At 45.7% G+C, this 19,151-nt stretch overlaps 1 protein-coding gene across 2 annotated transcripts in view; it reads left to right on the top strand.

Annotated features, from left to right (window-relative positions):
• Positions 1 to 19,151, top strand: part of ltbp3 (latent transforming growth factor beta binding protein 3) — a 45,216-nt gene that overhangs the window by 3,163 nt on the left and 22,902 nt on the right. For both annotated transcript variants that reach the window (XM_079738700.1, XM_079738699.1), the window contains exon 2: positions 18,730 to 19,002. In XM_079738700.1, the coding sequence (XP_079594826.1) occupies positions 18,730 to 19,002 (273 nt within the window). The remainder of the gene's footprint in view (positions 1 to 18,729; positions 19,003 to 19,151) is intronic.

Here is a 19,151-nt window from a genome sequence, read left to right as displayed (position 1 = left end):
TGCAGATACAACACTAAATACTGTAGCACAGACTGTAAACAAAATGGACTGTACTACAAACTGTAAACAGACTGCAGACATGTCAATACTACATACGGTGCGTCAAGCTGCCTTAGACAGTACTATATACTGTACCTCAGACTACAGTTTGGACTACCCACTGACCAGAGATCAAGCATGAATAACAGCAGGGCTTGAGGAATTGGCGCATGTTCTAGACCTGAATCAATACCACATTTGGCCTTCTCTTTCTCTCTCTTCCTTTCATTTCCCTCTCCTTTCCCATGGTTGAAGATAGATCAGAGACAGATTCAGGGGGAGAGAAACCAAAAGGTGAAAGCATGCATCACAGATTGGGCTGTATATTTCCTATTGTTGAGGAGACATAATCATTTACACGTGGAATAAGTATTCATTACAGTTCAAGAGTTGTGCAACTAGAAGCGATTAACCAAATGCTTTCTCTGGAGAATGGTATTCCCCTAGCTTTTCCCACAGAATTTAGCGTTTATGCCCGTTCAGGCAAGAGCACTCATCTCAGCTTTGGTGACATTAGCATCTCCTCCTTCTAAATACACATGCTAGTGGTCCTCTCACCTCGGCTGCTGAGCAACATCACAGCTCCACCTCTTACCATGTCTCCCTGGAGGACCCAGCTGGAACATGTGGGCTGGTCTCTCGATTTTTCTGTTTTGGAATCCCAACCCAAAGGTCCTGGGTTCAATCCCCACCAAACCAGGACTAGCTGTTAGGCCTCCTGAGCAAATTCCACAACCTCTAACATCTATTGTTCAATGATCACCTGTGTCTGTTTGAGGAAAGGTTATTGTTGACCAAATGTCCCCATTTATTAGAAGTAAGCCATTTAGGAGACTTGGAGACTTACCTTGAATCGGATCAAGGTCATTATAGAGTGCTGGCTGGTAGGGGTTGGGGCATCTTGCTGAAGTAGTCCTGGGGCCCTATTTTCACGGTCTGAAACGCAAGTAAGAAGCGCCAAGTGCAAGTAGCTTTGTGGGCGGTTTTATGGCGATGTCGCTATTTTACCTGCGCAAAAATGACTCTTTTGCCCGGCGCAAATCTTAAAAGGGTTGGTCTGAAGTAGCCTAATTACCCGTAGGTGTGGTTTGGGCGTAACATGCAATAAACCAATGAGAGTGCCATCTCCCATCCTCTTTAAGAGCCATGAGCGCATTTGATTCTGACGAGTTGATGTTTTGACAGCGTGTCTGCAGTCTCCGATGAGACAAATGCACATGAATTTCAAACTTCAAATGGCTCAGTTTATGGCAAAATAATATGGCCTAATTCACACATGGAATAAGGTTTTCTTACACAACGTCCTCGAGTCCTCAAATAAAATTTGGCAAAGAAAACTGAACACACATATGATGTGCGGTAACTGTGGTTCTATTTAATGATATACGCAATACATTATAAACATCATTTCTTATCAGTATTGTATGCATTATCATTAACTTGTGTTCCTAATATGCATGTGTCCCCCGTTAATATACATTGCCATCGACTGTATTATGCGTTACGTGTTTAGTTTGCGTGTGTTTAAACAGATGGACGCACACACGCGCGCCCGCATTCATTAATTCTTTTACACATACACACACGCGCGTCCGCATTCATTCGTTCTTTGTAACACTCATTTGCGGTTAAACAATGTTTTCTCACTATCAAATACTCATCAATCCTAATAGTTATGGGCATGTACACAATGTCTGTGTCGAGAAAAGATGTGTTTGCTGTACTGTGTTTGCAGATGCATTGATTTAAAAGTACAACTTATTACCGCTGTATCAGCCGTTCTTTCCCAAATAATTTACCAAGAATGTGTGGCTAGGTAGATGAGAGAAGCAAAGTGTATGCGCGAGGTGCACAAGCAACATTATGCATGCGCCCTTAAAATAGCATCTGAACAACGCGCCACTGACTTTAAACCAGGTATTTCCTGGTTTGTGGCGCAAGTGGTTTCTGAAACTGCAAAATAGCACCAGGGAACGTTTGCGCCAGAACACGCCCCCTCCTTTCGCCGAACCGCCCCTTGGGGCGCAAGATCATTCCCTGATTTACCGACGCTTGGCGCAGGAGGGAAAAGAACGCTCTGCGCCAGTTGCAACCTAGCAACGACACATGCGCCAGTGAGAATGTCAATTGCGCTGGATGCAAGATAGGGCCCCTGGAGTTAGGCTCCGGACACTGGAGGATCGAACACACAACCGTTTGGCTGGAAATTGTTGATCGCCATAGCCACACCACTATCCTTAACCTCACATATGCCCTTTCAGCAGGGGCGTAGGAATGAGTTTAACATTGGGGGGGGACACATATCGGAAACCTGACAGATCCGGTATAATTTTTAGGTGGGACAAATGCGCCTGTCTTTGATATTGGAGGGGACACGTCCCCTCCGTCCCCCCCGGTTCCTACGCCCTTGCCTTTCAGGACTGTACCATAGTCGGAAAATGCACTAAATTTAGGACTGAAGGTTAAGAAACGAATTGCCCATGCTCCCAAACATGGAAAAGCAAGAGGGCTTGGATATACCAGGTTTTCCTGCCCCAGCTGAGTGATGTGGCCACCCTTTGACCTGAGTAATTTGGTTTTGGTTTCCCCTCGGTAAGGATCACTCAGAGAGGAGCAGGGTTTGTTTTCCTACATTTAGGAAGAGGGTTTGCCTTAACTTTCCATGCCCCCTCCTCTCTCTCCGCCCCTAACTCTCTCTCCCCAACACACACATACTCACTTCTTTCCAACACAATCTCTCTATCACCCTACTCACTTCCTTCTCTGTGATATATGCAAGGGCGTAGGAACCGGGGGGGACGGAGGGGACGTGTCCCCTCCAATATTGGAGACAGGCGCATTTGTCCCACCTAAAAATTATACCGGGGGGAGAAAGATATTTTATTTTATTTTGAAAGCGCAACACAGCGTCTTGTCACCGCTTCTTATTCTAAAAAACTGGATGATTGAGCGTGCAATTAAAAAATTGATTTGATATTTATCAGTTCATTACTGCCATTCAAAATGTGTTTTCCTTTACATTTACAAATGTATATTTTTAGTAGAATAAAATATATTTGTGAATTATTTCAGTGTAGTTTATTTATGACATATTTCTGTTCAAACCATTAACGGATCTGTCAGATTTCCGATATGTGTCCCCCCCAATGTTAAACTCATTCCTACGCCTCTGGATATATGGTTTCATTTAGAGTACTCTCAATTAAGTTTCAATCGGACAAATAATTTATCATTTCACAACCTGCGTCGCTAAATTAATTCCGGCTATATTGATTGAGACACTTTTGAAAAGCCAGCACATCTAGATACAGATGGATGTAGTCCCGGAATTCACTTCTTTTGGTTTGGTCAACTAAACACAGCCCAACGCAAAGCACCAATTACAGGTCTTCCTGAGGTGACAATGAGGGAATACTATGTGTACGTGTGTGTGTGTGTGTGTGTGTGTGTGTGTGTGTGTGTGTGTGTGTGTGTGTGTGTGTGTGTGTGTGTGTGTGTGTGTGTTGCTGGCGGTTGAACGTTTTTGCAATCTATTTCAACCTTACACAAACAGTCCTCTCTCCTATCTTTAACCCAAAAACCATGGAGAAACTGAGTTATTTAAAGTTTTCACCGTGGAATGCAAGTGCTTACCGATTTGCAACGATGACGCGCAGGTCTGCAGCCTACTCACTGGTTAGGAGTCTGTTTGTGGAGGCCTAGGGTTTGAGGCCTGGCGGTCTATGGCTTAAAGGGGACATATTATGAAAACAACACTTTTCCTGTGATTTGGGGTGTTGTTTTGGGTCTCTGGTGCTCCCACACGCACACAAACTTTGAAAAAAGTCTGTACATGACTTTTTGAGTGAGATATTCATTTCTGAAAGTACCCCGCCTACAGTTACCAAACGAGCGAGTCACTTTCGGCGCCCCCTCCTACGTAGGAAGGGGTCACAGTTGAATATTACCTCCCACTTCCCCACTCCCCTCCAATCAGAGCATAGCTAAGAGTTTGTGGACCAGCGGACAAGCAGCTCCAGTGGGGGGAACTCGGCGGCAGCTCAGCTCCGGGAGTACAATCCCTTTCTCTGCCGGACTGCCGCCGAAGCTTCAGCGGCAGTCCGCCAGCTCGGCTCCCGGAGTACAATCCCTTTCTCCTCCATGTCGCGGTTCATGGACTTCAGAGAGTCAAGGCCGAGATATCCCCGACTACGAGTCTTTACTTGTTGTGGAAGTACCAGACGTATAAAGACTCAGTCTTTATGATTCATAATATCATCCGAGGTGCACATAGCTTTTGGCCATAATATTAGATATAATATTATATAAATACCCATATATAATATTATTATTATTATATTATATTATATTATATTATATTATATTATATTATATTATATTATATTATATTATATAGTTAATGAGCTCCAGGAGTCCGCAAACGGCAACAATCCCTTCTCCTCCATGCTGTGGTTCAGTCTGACAGCTCATTGGTCAATGGGCAGCAGCTCATTTGCATTAAAGCTACAGACACCAGAAACAGCGCATTCTGAAGGGACTGAAACAGAGGGGAATAGCGGTAGGGGAGATTTCTTTTCCTAAAAGCTATTTCCAGCAAACAGCTTCAAAAACATGTTTTCTGGAACTCAAATACTATGTTTACTTGTTGGGGAAACACCATAATATGTCTCCTTTAAGGCATGGAGGTCTATGGTATGAGGCATGAAGGTCTTTGGTTTGAGGCCTGGCGGACTATGGTTTGAGGCATGGAGGTCTATGGTTTGATACCTGGAGGTCTATGGTTTGAGGCCTAGAGGGCTATGGTTTGGGCCTGGAGGTCTGTGGTTATAGGCCTGGAGCTCTATGTTTATAGGCCTGGAGGTCTATGGTTTGAGGCCTGGAGGTCTATGGTTTGGGCCTGGAGGTCTAATGTTTGATTGTTTCTCTAGGGAATTCTCTACACTTAACACCATTATGGTTGAATGTACTTGAGTTTTTTGTATTTTTATGAAGTACCTTCAAATCTGTGATCAGGACCAAAGACTAGTTTATTGAGAATACATATTTTCTTTAATGTAAGTCCTCTTTTCACTGCGAACCATAAGGAACCAACTGCATTTCAAGCCATCCTGGAACACCATCATGGAGCAGGGGTCCTTTCCTTCTTACCGCTCTCCCTTCCCAAGGTTTTCTTATTTTCCCACTCATTCTAAACCCTGTCCCGGCTCATGGACTGGGGGTCACAGGGTTCTGTTGAGGCTCCATCCGACAACGGGCCAGGGATGGTGTTTATGGCCTGTATCCATAAACACAACTGGGTTGGAACAGAACCTCTGCTATGGGTGAGTTCAGGTTGAGTTTATTGGGCATGGGGATTCTAGCTTAAAGCTACACCTGCTCTCTGTAGTATAATCCTTCTTAACAAATTACCTTTATTAGCTATTAGTGACTTGTCTTCATGATGTCTATCTATGATGCGTGATAATTGTTACTAGTATATGCGAAACGTGAACCTCCTAAGATGGATCAGTTTGATTGGTTCGCTATCTCGGGATATTGGGCAATATCCCATGATTGAGATCTCAAACTCGGGATATTGTGGGGAGCACACGTGACGGCGTCTCGTCACGCTAATAAAAACAATAAAATCCCGGCAAAAGTGTTATCTTGTTTTTGGAGTGTTCACGTGTAGTATATACTAAAACAATTAACAGGCTCCTTGAATAGTGGGCTCTGTGAATAGTGGGGAATTGCCCCATCAAACTTCAAACTCAGGGGCTATTCCCCACTATTCACTTCGCCTTTGGCGAATAATTGTTAATTATTAGCACTCCCGATGGTTTATTATTGCAGGTCCGCTTTCTTATTTATTGACATTATCTCCTGTATTCTAATCCATGGCCGAGGAAGTTCTGGGGTTTGTGTGTGTGTGTGAATTTTACTGCTATAAGTCAATGTATCTTTAAAGCCAAAGACTAATTTCCATGAGTTAATAATAAAGAGCTATAATTAACAAAAGCTCGACATGACCAGAGCTAGAATCTTGGACTTCCTAAGATTGGGGGGGGGGGGTTGGAATAAGAAAGACTGGGAGGTATTGTCACATAACTCTTGGATAGCACAACTGTCAGCGCTCTCTTAACCCTAGGGGCCTCCGTTTGGTTCCTATAAACACCACTTGAACTTACCCAGAAGAGTCAAGGTTTGTCTTCTGGGCAAGTTCAAGTTGTGTGTATGGTTCAATGGGTGGTGGGGCGGGGCCAGGCCATACCCTGGTGAGGTGTCCGTCACAATCCTGCAAAATCACTGTCAGCTATCTCTATACCTGGTCTCCCTAGAGGTCTTCTCCTCCTTCCCTAAACCTCTCAGCTTCAGCAGACGGTCATTAGATGACATCATGCACATCTCTGCCAAGATTCTGACTTTCTCTCTCATGCTGATTCGCTCTCTCTCTCAACCTCTCTGTCTCACTCTCTTTCGCTCTCTTTTGCTCTGTCTTTCATTCTGTATCTCTATCTCTCTTTGGCTCTCTCTGTCCCTGTCTCGGTCTCTCTCTCTGTCTGTCTCTCTCGCTCGCTCCAAAAACAACCATGCCATTGCCAAAAGGGGGGGGTGGAGGTGGAATAACCCACGGCTATGAAAACCGCAATGCATTTTTCATTGACATGTCAAATAAAAAAGCTCACACGCAACAAGCACTTAACATTGGATCCCTTGGATTCAGTGACGGGTTTGTCGGTTATTTGAGTTATTGTTTCTATTTTTACACACTATCCATGCATTTTTGTATTTTGCTTTTATTTGATTTAAGTCAAAGAGCAGATGTTTTCATACAGAGCCATATGAGTTAACTTCAGGTAATTGAGGTACCAGTAGGGGATAGGAGGAGCTCAAAGCACAGGCATGAACAGAGAGATGCAAATACAAATATAAAAAAAAAAAGACACCAAGGTTGAGAGGCAGGTAGACACAGACAGAAAGGCAGAGATAAAGCAGTTTATATCATTTATTCATTTTAATTGGCTCAATTTATATTTTTTGCATGGAAATAGGAAAAGAAAACGACAACATTTCCAACCCAGTAACCTTCCAAAACAACAACCAGCCAAAGACATACTTTTTTGGTTTCCCGTAACACTTTCAATAACAAACCGACCTGAGCGTGAGGAATGCACCCGGTCAATGATGATATACAGGCTCACTCTCAGGGTTGGAAAATTCACATGATCACTATTTGATTTTCAGCAATGGCTGTGAAAACATTCAGTAAAGGATTACAGATGTTTGGCCTAATGGAGTTCTCGAAGGGAAAATGTGCATACATTGGGGATCAAACCCAGTACCTTTTGGTTGGGATTCAAAAACTAAAACGACTACACTATTCTGGCCTTGAACACATCCAATAACTTTTTTAGTATAGCAAATGCTTTCATCCAAATAAACAACACAGACAGAGTTCATTAAGAGGAGCAGGTAGGGGTCATTCATCTGGCTCAAGGCTCAGACATTCGGGATTTAATCACCCTCACCACGGCTCTCCGTGCGCACGTCCCGTACAGCACAAACACCGAGACGTCAGTGCTTGACGCTCCTGTAATCATGGGTGTTCTGGGAGCATTGTTAACTCTGGCTGGCGAAGCCATCGTTGTTTGGGCACCATTACTGCGGTCAATCGACTCAAACCCCTAAACTACTCCACCGTGTGTTGCTGAGGGGGAAGCCAGGCAGCACGAGGCCGTTTGGGGAGCATATTTCGGGAAAAGGGACCTGCAAGTTTGTAATACTTTTATTATTTTTTCTTTTTTACTTTTTCTTTGAGGGCCACCACTTGTTATGTCATTCAGTCCCAAACGCCTGGCAGCTCTGAAGGCCTCTGACCCACTTCATGGGCCCCGTATTCTCCCATGTGGTCCGCTCCCAGCCCACAGGCCTTAGCGGAACGTGGGCGTATTTGGGCCCGCGGTTTGCTTGCTGCGTTGGACCGTAAAATGGAAGCGCGTCACAAAATAATAGCACTTTCCACCCGCTGCCACTCCGCGCGTCACAGACGCCATTCTCTCCTCCGTCACCGAGGCGGGTCCCGCCCCTCCCTGCTCTCTGATTGGGGCCCTGAAGGGGGCCTGGCAGTCAGGGAGATGCAGGCAGTCAGGGAGACGACTTTATGATGGCGTTCGCTGGAGGTAGAACCCTTGTCTCACTGGAAGGACTAATTACTTATTGTTACATTATTTGTACATTCAGAGCTGCTTAAATCAACAAGGATACCAGGAACTGGGCCGCCTCGCCGTCAAACAAAATCCAAAAGGTCTTATGTCAACTGGATTTGGAAGATCTTTTCTTTTTTTTTGCCCTCCAGTATTTAGTGAAAGCAAACTTCCCAAACACTTCTCTCTCCACCCAGTGTGCTGTGAGGCGTTTGAACTTGAGCCCTAAGAGCTATAATTTGTTGTTTTTTGTTCAGGGGAATGTTTGAGCTGGGCGGGTGCAGCTGTGGCTGAGCGTGGAGTGGTGCGCTGCTGGGGGAGACGTGATAGACAGACAGGCTGTCAGACAGACCGACACACAGATAGAAATGCTACACAGATAGGACAGTATAGGACAGTAGGCTGACAGTCAGAGAGACAGAAAGACAGAGAGACAGATGCAGGCAGGTGGTCACGGCTCAGGCTACCAACAACCACTGTATTTCTCCTCTCCTTCATTCAGATAAATGGTATTTTTCCCCCCTGGAATAGGTTTTGTTTGTTTTCAGTGAGTTTCCGTCTCTGCTACAGTGTGTTTATGGACATATCATGGCTCAGTGCGCCCGCCAGGGAAACTGTGCTTCCTGCTGCTTTTACATTCTTGCTGTATCGTTGTCTTGTTCTCACTCTCCCCCCTTTTGTACTCACTTGACATCTGATATTTCAAAGCAACCTCTCTCTTGCACTCTACCCGTCTCTGTCTCCCTAACTCTCACTCACTCTCTGCCTCCCCTGTCTAGACTCTCTCGCTCTCTCTCTCTGCATACTGTCTCAGTGAACATTTATATGTTGTAATGTGTCCTCTTAACATTGTTGAGATGCCTTTCAACTTGGCCAGCACGGCAACAACTGCTCCTGCTCCGCGTCTCAGCCTACCGCAGGAGAGCTCGCCTTGGAGCGTTCCACCACGACCCACGCTCTCACCGCACATTTGACGCACAGATCAAATTTGATTTGAATTGAAACATGACGTTACCAGGCAGGAACTCTTTCCGTTTTTAGACGTTTGAAACTCTCTCCCTCTCCGTCTCCCACCCACGTCTCCCTGAGGTCCCGTCGGTCGGACCTCCTGATCCCAACCAGAACCCATCACTGCTGAATCATGACCAGGAGGGCTTCAGTGGATTGGTTAGAAATAGACAATGACACACGGTCTGATTGGCAGACAGACATGCAGGCACAAACAGAAAGACAAATAAGTAGACAGACAGACAGAGATAAGCATGCAGACAGACAGGTGCACAGACAGCAAGGGAGACAGGAAGGTACATGCAGACAGAAAGGCAGACAGACATGCAGTTACTGGCAGTTATGAATTCATTTGAATTAGCTTAGATTCAATAGACATTTTTTAGTATGGAAATTAAAGAAATACAAATAAACCTCAAGAACCACAACCAGCCAACGACGAGTCAACTTTGTTGGCTTCACATACCACCAGGCGAACCCAACCTGCCTAACACTTTTCATGACACACCGGCCCGAGTGTGAGGAATGCACCTGGTCAATAAAGATATACAGGCCCACTCTCATAGTTGTAAAATTCATATTATCACTATTTGATTTTCAGCCATGACTGTAAAAACTTTTGGGATTGGGCTAATGGAGTTGTGAAAGGGAAGATCAACCCTGAAAGTTAAAAAGCACTCATTTCAGGGAGGATTTTCCCAAGAGTTTTTGGCTACAATGAGCTCAACACTGCTTCTGTCCCCTTATCTCACCGCCGTCTGACTATAGTATCGTCATAGACATTGACAAACACACACACACACCAACACATGTATGGACCTGCACACACACGTACAAGCGCACGCCCACACACACACACACATAAGCACCATCTACTCATAGTTGCTAGCTAACACAACTATGTAAAATAATTACGGTTACAATTGTTTACTTGGCTTCTTATTTACACTCAAAGGAAGGATTTATTTTCAATGGGAAGATTGCAAAAACATGTAAGAACTGAAATAAATTTAAAAAATACAGTAAATTTCAAGATACAGTGTACAGTATAAATGACTCCTCGTGGGTGCATGTGTGGCCGGGATGGACTGGTGTCTGAAAATGTGACGGCCGCAGTGATGGGATGTCTAGCATGACACAGCAATTAAGAGCCTGTATAATTACGGGATTGTTTTTAGAAAAGCGCATGGTTTCAGAGAGAGAGCGTACGGTGGAGTGTCTGCTGTGACCTCTGGGTTCCCCAGCGTCTGCAAGCCAGATGGCGGTGGCGGTGGTGTCGTCGGAAGCTGTAGTTCACTTCCTCCGATGTGCCGGGGAAGCCCCTCTCAAACTGTGTTAGCTGTCACCATGACAACCGTATATCAACCGTCGCTATGACAACCGAGTATTAGCCAATCGCATCCCAATTCCCAGCTTGGCAACGGCGTAGTCTCCGAGACGGTGCATTAAGCAGTAACTGCTTAGTCTTTGAAACCACCCAGAATGTCTTATCAGTGCGTTTACATGTAGAGCGGAAACCATCATTCTAACCCCGTTCCAAACTGCCATGTAAGCCTGAGCCGGGTTTTGGAAACCTGGTCTCAAATTGGAAAGTATGGAAAGCATTCATCTTTTTGAAAACCTGTCTCTTCAGTAGAGACAATGAACCTTAAAAAAACAGCTTTCCACTAGCTTGGTATTTTTTCCTTTCTCACCCTCACTTTGTAACAAAGGAATTCCCAAACGCTGTAATCGTCACTTTACTGTCACTTTTATCAAATGGCCGCATATCGTGAGTTTCTGGAATAGACATCGGGGTTGGTTTTATTTTCTCTCCCTCTCTCTCTCTCCCTTTGTCCGAGGGTCTGATCTCACTCTGACTGTTTTCCTGCCAAACAGACACTTTCCTGGGCTCCAACCTCTCCTACGCGCTCTACCTCTCCCTCCTTGCTCTAGCCTCCATAATCCCCGTTTGGAAAGTAGTGGTTACCGCCCCTGTCTCTCTCTTGCGGTTCCACCCTTTATTTTTGCGTCTGCAATCCTAATTTTACACCGCCAACCCCCACCACCACCTACCACCCACTCCCTTACCCTGGCTGCTCCGTCCCTCCCCAAACGTTCCAAGTGGTACGCCCCGGACTGCGGTGGAGACGCGCGAGGCTGGAGTATTTGCTGGGTTGAGTCTCTCCTGTTTCCTAGCCCCTGGCCTCCACCATCACCACCACCACAACCCTGGCAGCCACCAACATGCTGCTACCTGCTTACCAGGGTAAGACCACGTGTATATAAAGCTCACGGAGGTGAACCTATGCCAAGGCTCAGCTCACAGTGGATACCAGTGAGATGGATATCCCCTCGCCGTGGATATGTGCGTTTCTGATGTCCTTTAATGCTGGAAGGTGTTCATTCTCTCGCCACTTGTGTTTTAGGCATTGTAGAGACACTAAGCTGTAGACCAATGGGAATCTGATGGAATCCTGGTTGTTACAGAATCTTCTCTCTGGAATCTTTTCTCTGGATGATTCCCTATATTCCCTATTATCTAGACAAAATCTTGAATACTCCACTCTCGTAGATTTGAAACTTTGGGACCTATCTCCTTCCTCAAATTTTCACCTAGAGACTCCATTCACATTTTAAAATATTCAGAATAGCTTGGAATCGCGCGCTTTTCAGATTTTTTTGATATTTTATACTTTTTAAGATATTCTACTTTTAAAATATCTTTTTTTAACATGGGAGTCTGGTACTTCAAACTGTTTAAGACATAACTAAATCAATTTTCAACCGTTTATCTTCGTTCAAACCATTTAACAAATCTACACACTTGTATCTTCAATAATATCCAAACGGAATCATTTAAACTTTCTTCAGAATCACAGTTTTAGTTTCAAACCGTCATATTCTACAGATGGTCCCATTGAAACCGTCTGCCCATTCTGACACTTAAATTACTGAAGACATCGTAACTCGGTCAAATTTCAACCGTTTACCATCATTCAAACTATTAAACAAAACTACACACTTGTATCTTCAATAATATCGAAACGGAATTTCGATATCATTTAAACTTCAGAATCACAGTTTTAGTTTCATACCGGCTTCGTTTTCAGTTGGTCTAATTGATTTACGTGACGCTGGAGCGTGAGAACGTTCACCAGTGTTGCCAGATTGTTTTTTTTCTTCTCGCCGGCTACTTTTGGAGGACGTTCAGGCAGCGTTGCCAGATTGGGCGGTTTTTCCCTACTCTATTGAGCTACTTATAATCACGCACCGGCTCGCTATTCTCTTAAAGAGACACATACACACACACACGCACGCACGCACGTACACACATTTCTTTATGTCTTAATCTGTGGCTTTATTCAAAAATATTTTCAACCTCACTTTGCACTACAGCACTCACCGCATTTTCTTCAGGAAATGCATTTTCTAGTTATTATAATTATTATTGTATTACGATTTAATCCAACAAATTCATATACAACTACACTGTTGATGTGTGTCTCTGGTGATTGGTGAATCTAATTGAATTGTTACAGCAAACATATTCAAGCATATAATAATGAGTAACAGTAAAATAGCAGAGCAGCATTTGGTCAGTTTAACATTCAGGGCAGTAACTAAGTCAGTAAATTTCAAAATAATAATACATTCTTCAATACTTTCCTCAAACAACTTTTATTTCTAAACCCTGTTTTGCCATGTTTGTTATTCAGTGTATGTCTTTATTGGGATACTTTTGTCGTGTGTGTGTGTGTGTGTGTGTGTGTGTGTGTGTGTGTGTGTGTGTGTGTGTGTGTGTGTGTGTGTGTGTGTGTGTGTGTGTGTGTGTGTGTGTGTGTGTGTGTGTGTGTGTGTGTGTGTGTGTGTGTGAAGATGTACCCGCTGTGATAAAAGTGATCTGGTCCCTCATTACGCTGTGGGCCAGACTGCCTGGCAGTTCACCCTGATCACTTCCATGTGTGCACGCTTGGCTCAGCCGTGAGCAGAGAGGCCTACCTCTCCTCTTTCGTCTCCTCAACTCTCCTGGCCCCTCCGCTCTCCACTCCTGGCCTCTCCTGGCCTCTATACTCTCTTCTCCTCTCTCATCTCTCCACTCAACTCCCCACCTCTATCCTCTCTTCTCCTCTCTCCTCTCCTCTCCTCTCTCAGCTCCACTCCTCACCTCTCCTCTCCTCAATCCTGGCCTGTCCTGTCCTCTCCCATCCTCTCCTCTCCTCTCCACCCCTGGCCTTTCCTCTCCTCTCCTCTCCTCTCCACTCATCTCCTCTCCTCTCCCCTCCACTCCTCCCCTCTCCTCTCCTCTCTCCATTCCCGGCCTCTCCTCTCTTCACTCCTCATCTTTCTTCTCCTCTCTCTTCTCTTTTATTATCCTCCCCCAACCTGTCCTCCACTCTTCTCATGTCTTCTCTTCTCCCCTGATCTTTCATATTTTCTCCTCAACTCTGCTGTTCTCTCCTCTCCTTTCTTCTCCGCTCCTTTCCGCAAAACTCCTCCATCTCCTCATTCTTGGTTGGCTGGGGCCCAAGTATCCATTGCTGCCGATAAATCAGTTGGAAACACGCTAGTGACCACAAGTTTCTTCCAAATTGATGGTAAAACCCTGTCAAAATGACCCCAGCCGACCTCTTCTCTCGAACTAAGCCGGTTAATTGGCCTGTTCGGCCCATTAATCCATCAACCCGACAGGCTTTCACAAGGATACGATCCAAAGTGAATTTTTTGGAGAAAAGCCATTGGTGGTTCTGCTAGTATGACTTTATGAATGAAGCTCTGGAAAGCATTGAGGTCTGCTGAGATATATTGCGCATCAGTACTGTACATTAGTGTTGCACGGTTGTGCGTGAGAGACATACGGACGTACGTCTACCACTTTTGTAAATGCCATATATACAGTACATTCGGATTTGCATGATAGGAATAGATCTATTCCGATTACAAATCTAATCGGATCAGAAGTTTCAGTAGCCGCGTTTACATGGACACTTCTGATCCATTATATACAATAACTCTATATTTCACTCCTCCCGTCTTTTTTCTCCACAAGCCGAGGACTGTCGGCAAGCGCTTCCGAACCTGTTACCATCTCGTTGCCTCTCAGGCCCTGTCCACACTAATCCGGGTAAATATACAAACGCATAAATATTTATCCATTTAGCCCTTCCATCCACACTAAAATGGCGAATTCCGACACTGAAAATGATGCTTTTCAAAAACGATCGCTGAGTTGGATAAATGTGAATACGCTGGGTTCGTATTGTAGTGTGGTCAAGGTAGACGGAGGCTTTCAGAGACAATGACGTTTGGTTGCCATGACACTACAATGACACTGCCACAAGCTTGCGCTTGAGACCGAGACGCTCATCCCCCAAAATTCCAGGAGCGTGAGGAGATGCATCCACCGGAGGGTCCCTGACCACTAGTACCCCACATCTTGGCAACGACCGGTCACAGAGCGTGACTTCAAGCTCCAAATAGCCAAGGTAGGGGATAGGCAAACCATTGGCTGCTCGAAGCTGCAGCCAATGGCAGGAGCGAAGCTTCGCTAAGCCTCAAAGTGCTGACGGAAGAAGCTCTCCGTGACAGTGGAAACCATAGACCCAGTATCCACTAAGCCAGGAACCGTTACTCCCCCCATAACTACGTCCACATGTGGACAAGCAGCAACTAACTCTGCATCATCACAGTCCCCTAAAATAACTGGTGAGCCAGTGGTTGCCCCCCCCGAACTTTGGCTCCGCAGTTCGGCGGCTACTAGTTTCCCGAATGCTGATCTGGCTCGCGTTGCGTGCCCGGCCGAAGGAAAGCAGAAGCTGAAGTTCGAGGACAGGGAGGGCCACACACCCCTTCACACTCCCTCGCAAAATGGTCAGGTTGCTGACACCGCCTGCAGATAATAGGACCACGGTAAGGGGGATGATTACGCTGCTGACTGGGCTTCAGCTGAGCAATGGTTTCAGTGAGTCTGTTCAGCTGTTCCTCTTGGAGCTTCAACATCTCTCTCGTCTCACACAGCTCAGAGGCCTGGGTTGGACTAGCCACCGGAGGGGTACTCTGAACACTGTACTGTAAGCCCATCACTGAAGGACACACACAGCTCCTGGCAAACCCTCCCGCTCCCACCTAATGGCTCCTGCCCTTATTTCAAGCAGAGAGATGACAGGCTGCCCGCGTTCAAGTTGTTTTAATTGTCGGCGGAGGGAACCATCGATAACTTCTTCGACAAACTGATCGCGCAACAGGACATCTACATCTCGCTCGGAGCACATTGTTTCACCAAGGCCATCAAACTCATCAGCGCATGGGAGAACTCTTGGAGTGACTCCCCTTCTTGTTGTCATCTCGAAAAAAAACGTTTCCTGTATGGCTACGTAGGAATCTGAAGAACCATACAGCTCCCGCAGAACAGCAATAATTTTAGCTGGATCACTTCTTTCCACGGTAGAGCGATATTTTATCTCTTTGAGCGCCTCTCCCTATAAATGGTCAAAAAGGAAGAACGCCTGATCGGAAGTGGACAGGTGGCGAGCCCTCATGCATGCCTGAACTTGTTCAATGCAATCTTCTAGCCCTAGGCCCGACCTACCCCTAACCACTGGACACTTCCTATCTCGGGGTACCAAGATCAACCTCTCCGTTAAAGGAGCGCTAGTAGTGGAAGGGGCTGGAAGAGGGTTGGCGGGACCCTGTGCCACTAAGTCCCTCAATTCTTGCAGCTCTCCCTCCATTACCTTACTGTTACCAATAAACTACAGACGCTAATGTTACCGCTAGAACAGGAAAACCCACTGCTGCTTCGCCTCAAAACTCAGTACACTCACCACATGCAGCTATTTGGCCAATCAAAAAAAAAGATAATCAAAAAAAAAGAAAAATCTAAAAGGGAAAATAGAAAAAGCCAGAGATGCTATATCAACAAATTAACAGTTTAATTAGCTCATGGCAATAAGAACTAATAAACAAATTCAAAAGAAAAAGGAACTCAACAAATTAACAGTTTAATTAGCTCATGGCAATAAGAACTAATAAACAAATTCAAAAGAAAAAGGAACTCAATAAGAGTGTGTGGGTGGGGGGTGAACCCCCCACCCACACACTCTCATACGCTCAACCTCACACCAGCACACACTGCCGATCCGACCGGGCGAATGCCAGTAACGCCGGTTCTTGAGAGAGAAACCGGTACCCGGCAACCAAGGGGCTAAGCAGTTACTGGCGGGAGGCAGTCAAACAAGCAGAGCGGTAGCAGCAGAGAGGCATGCAGCAGCACAGGGAGGCAGAAGCATCAAGCCAGCAATTGTCTGTTATAGTGCGGCCAAACCGCGGAGAGCCCTGAATAAAGCAGCTGCCGCACACAAAGGGGTCGGTGAAGCAGCAGTGTTCCTGTACCTATATTAAGCGTGGTTTCCGCTGGTCCCGACCAGCGGCGTCTACCCGAGGGGAAGAGCGAGGAGGGTCCGCTCGGAGCAGTGGCAAACGGAGCCTCCGCAATTTTACGGGTGATGCATTCTGGGTCTGCTAAGAAAAGAACAAAATAGCTATTTAGCACCTGGGCTAACAGGCTACGGCCAGAGCAGTACCTGCGGTGTGCATACCTGTGCAGCGTGATCATCCCTACCAAATGAAGCAGGACAGCAACCACCTCAACCCAAAGGGTCCACCGCCACGGGAGCAGAGAAGGAAGTGCGCGGCCAGGAAGTGGGCGGGCCTTCGAGCCAGGAAGTGAGAGTCCGAGGGAGGAGCCTCCTTTTATCCCTTCGTCTCGGGCACCGATTGGCCAACGAGCCGGATAGGGTGCAAGGCAGCAGGCTCACCTGCCTTCTAGGGCAGTGACATATCATACTGCTACATATGTTACAGGCCGAAAGACTAAATTAATATGTAACTTACCTGCTCCTTTTAAGTATAACATTGCTTGGGGAGTCCAATTCCGCTACTGAAATGGGTGGAAAGTGCTTACAACTCTGGTAATTAGCGATCTTTCTCTTCTCTACATGTAGTTGTGTTGCGCGAATGCTGCTGAGGGAGGTAGCCTATTTGATTGATTTGCTGAATTGTCCAATCATGTGGTGACAACAAAAAAGAAAAGCGATACCATTGGCCTTGGGCGCACACTGGTGTGACCCGAGGGCTAATTTTCTTCCGCCAATGAAAAGCTGTCTCTGCTTGATAGAGAGCAAAAGGTTAGCGAGCTTACATTGACTCCAACGTGGTCGGCGCCCCTTACTTGGAGGAGGGCTTTATTTCGAATGACCAATAACTAGCCTAGCCCAAATCATTGACGTCCAGACACATTTAAATGGTTGCTGGCATTGACAAGTATATCACACAATTAAACGAGGATAAACGCTTTGTATTTTTGTTGATTTATTTCGTATCGATAATAGTTGATTAATAGTTGGCAGATATATTCAAGTGAATATTTCACGGAGGGGCTGCGCCCTAGCTCCTCTATTGACCCACCGCCACTGACAACAACTGTTCAAAATCAAAATCATTTCAGTGTGGAACGTGGAGGCAAACCATTCCAAAAAGGATATGAAAACGAAAGTGTGGACGGAGATCGTTTTCATTGCGAATGTGCGTTTTTATATTTACCTGGGTAAGTGTGGACATGGCCTTACTCACTCGCTCAGTGAACTGCCTGCTGCTGCTGTGGCTGAGCGCGAGCTGAGGGGCACGCCCACTGACTAGCCTCTGCGTGCAAGGAGTATGACTGAGAGTTGATGTTGCTTGTGTGAAAGTCCTTCTGTTCAAAGTATTTTTTTCTTGCCGATTTTCTCCTTTTTTTAAATAAAAATATTATTTTTTTATAAAAGTATCGATACTCAAAGAATAAGCGTATCGTATAGTTTTTTGCATGAAGGTATCGTGATACCTTTCTAGCATCAGTATACCGTGCAACACTACTGTACATGCAACAGATGTGTTGGTTACATGTGGAAGATATTATCTAATATATTTCTCCATTATATATGTTAAAATATACTCTCCCACCATTTGTCCATTTAAACGGTGGACCCAATGAGCTTCTAGAATCCTCTCTTGGATTTCGTAATCTTGCAAAAAATAAAGAAATCTTCCTTCTAGAATGATTTCTCCATTGTAATCTCTAGAATTGTCTCCCTCAAACCCCTTTCCTGGTTATTCTCCGGAATGTTCTGTTTACAAGCTTCCTTTGAGGATATCATCTCTAGAATCATCACTTTGGATCCTCCTCCTGAAACATTATCTCTGTCATCTAACTTCAAGAATATTCTCTTGAAACGTGTCCACAAAATGGCTCATGGATGGAATCTTCTCCAGGATCCTTCTCTAGAATATTTAGAAAATCGATGTCCTCGCTTGATTGCCCATTCTGGAATCCTCGTTCTAGAATCCTCCTACTAGAATCGATCCACCACTTTCCATACATAATCCTCTCTAGAAACGTCTGTCAATTATTCTCTTCTAGAATCCCCCTCTTCTAGAATCTCCCCATTTCAACCCCGTCCCCCTCCCTGTCTTCCCCCTCCAGTGGTGTGCCCTCTGACCTGTCTGAATGGGGGCGTGTGCGGCTCCAGGACTCACTGCCAGTGTCCGGCCGGCTTCACGGGTCGGCTCTGCCAGTACACCAGCCAGCAGAGCCAGCAGGCCCAGGCGGCGTGGGGCAACAAGCAGCCCGTCTACCCCGTGTCGGTGAAGACGGACGGGCAGAAGCAGGGTGACCAGTCGGGCCTGGGGCGCGGCCAGCTGACCCACTCCGTCTTCACCCTCCCTCTGGCCCAGGGGGGGGCGCACTCCTCAGAAGGTACCTGCAGTTCATTGAGTCACTCTGTAGAGACTCCAGTCCAGTCAAATCAATTTCTCTCTCTCTCTCTCTCTCTCACTCTCTCGCTCTCGCTCTCTCTGACTTATTCGATGACTAGTTTGAGGTTATTGTCATTACAAGATCCCTCC

This window comes from Pollachius pollachius, assembly GCF_949987615.1.
Source record: "Pollachius pollachius genome assembly, chromosome: 6".
NCBI classification, from domain to species: Eukaryota; Metazoa; Chordata; class Actinopteri; order Gadiformes; family Gadidae; genus Pollachius; species Pollachius pollachius.
This window is presented reverse-complemented; position numbering and strand designations above follow the sequence as displayed.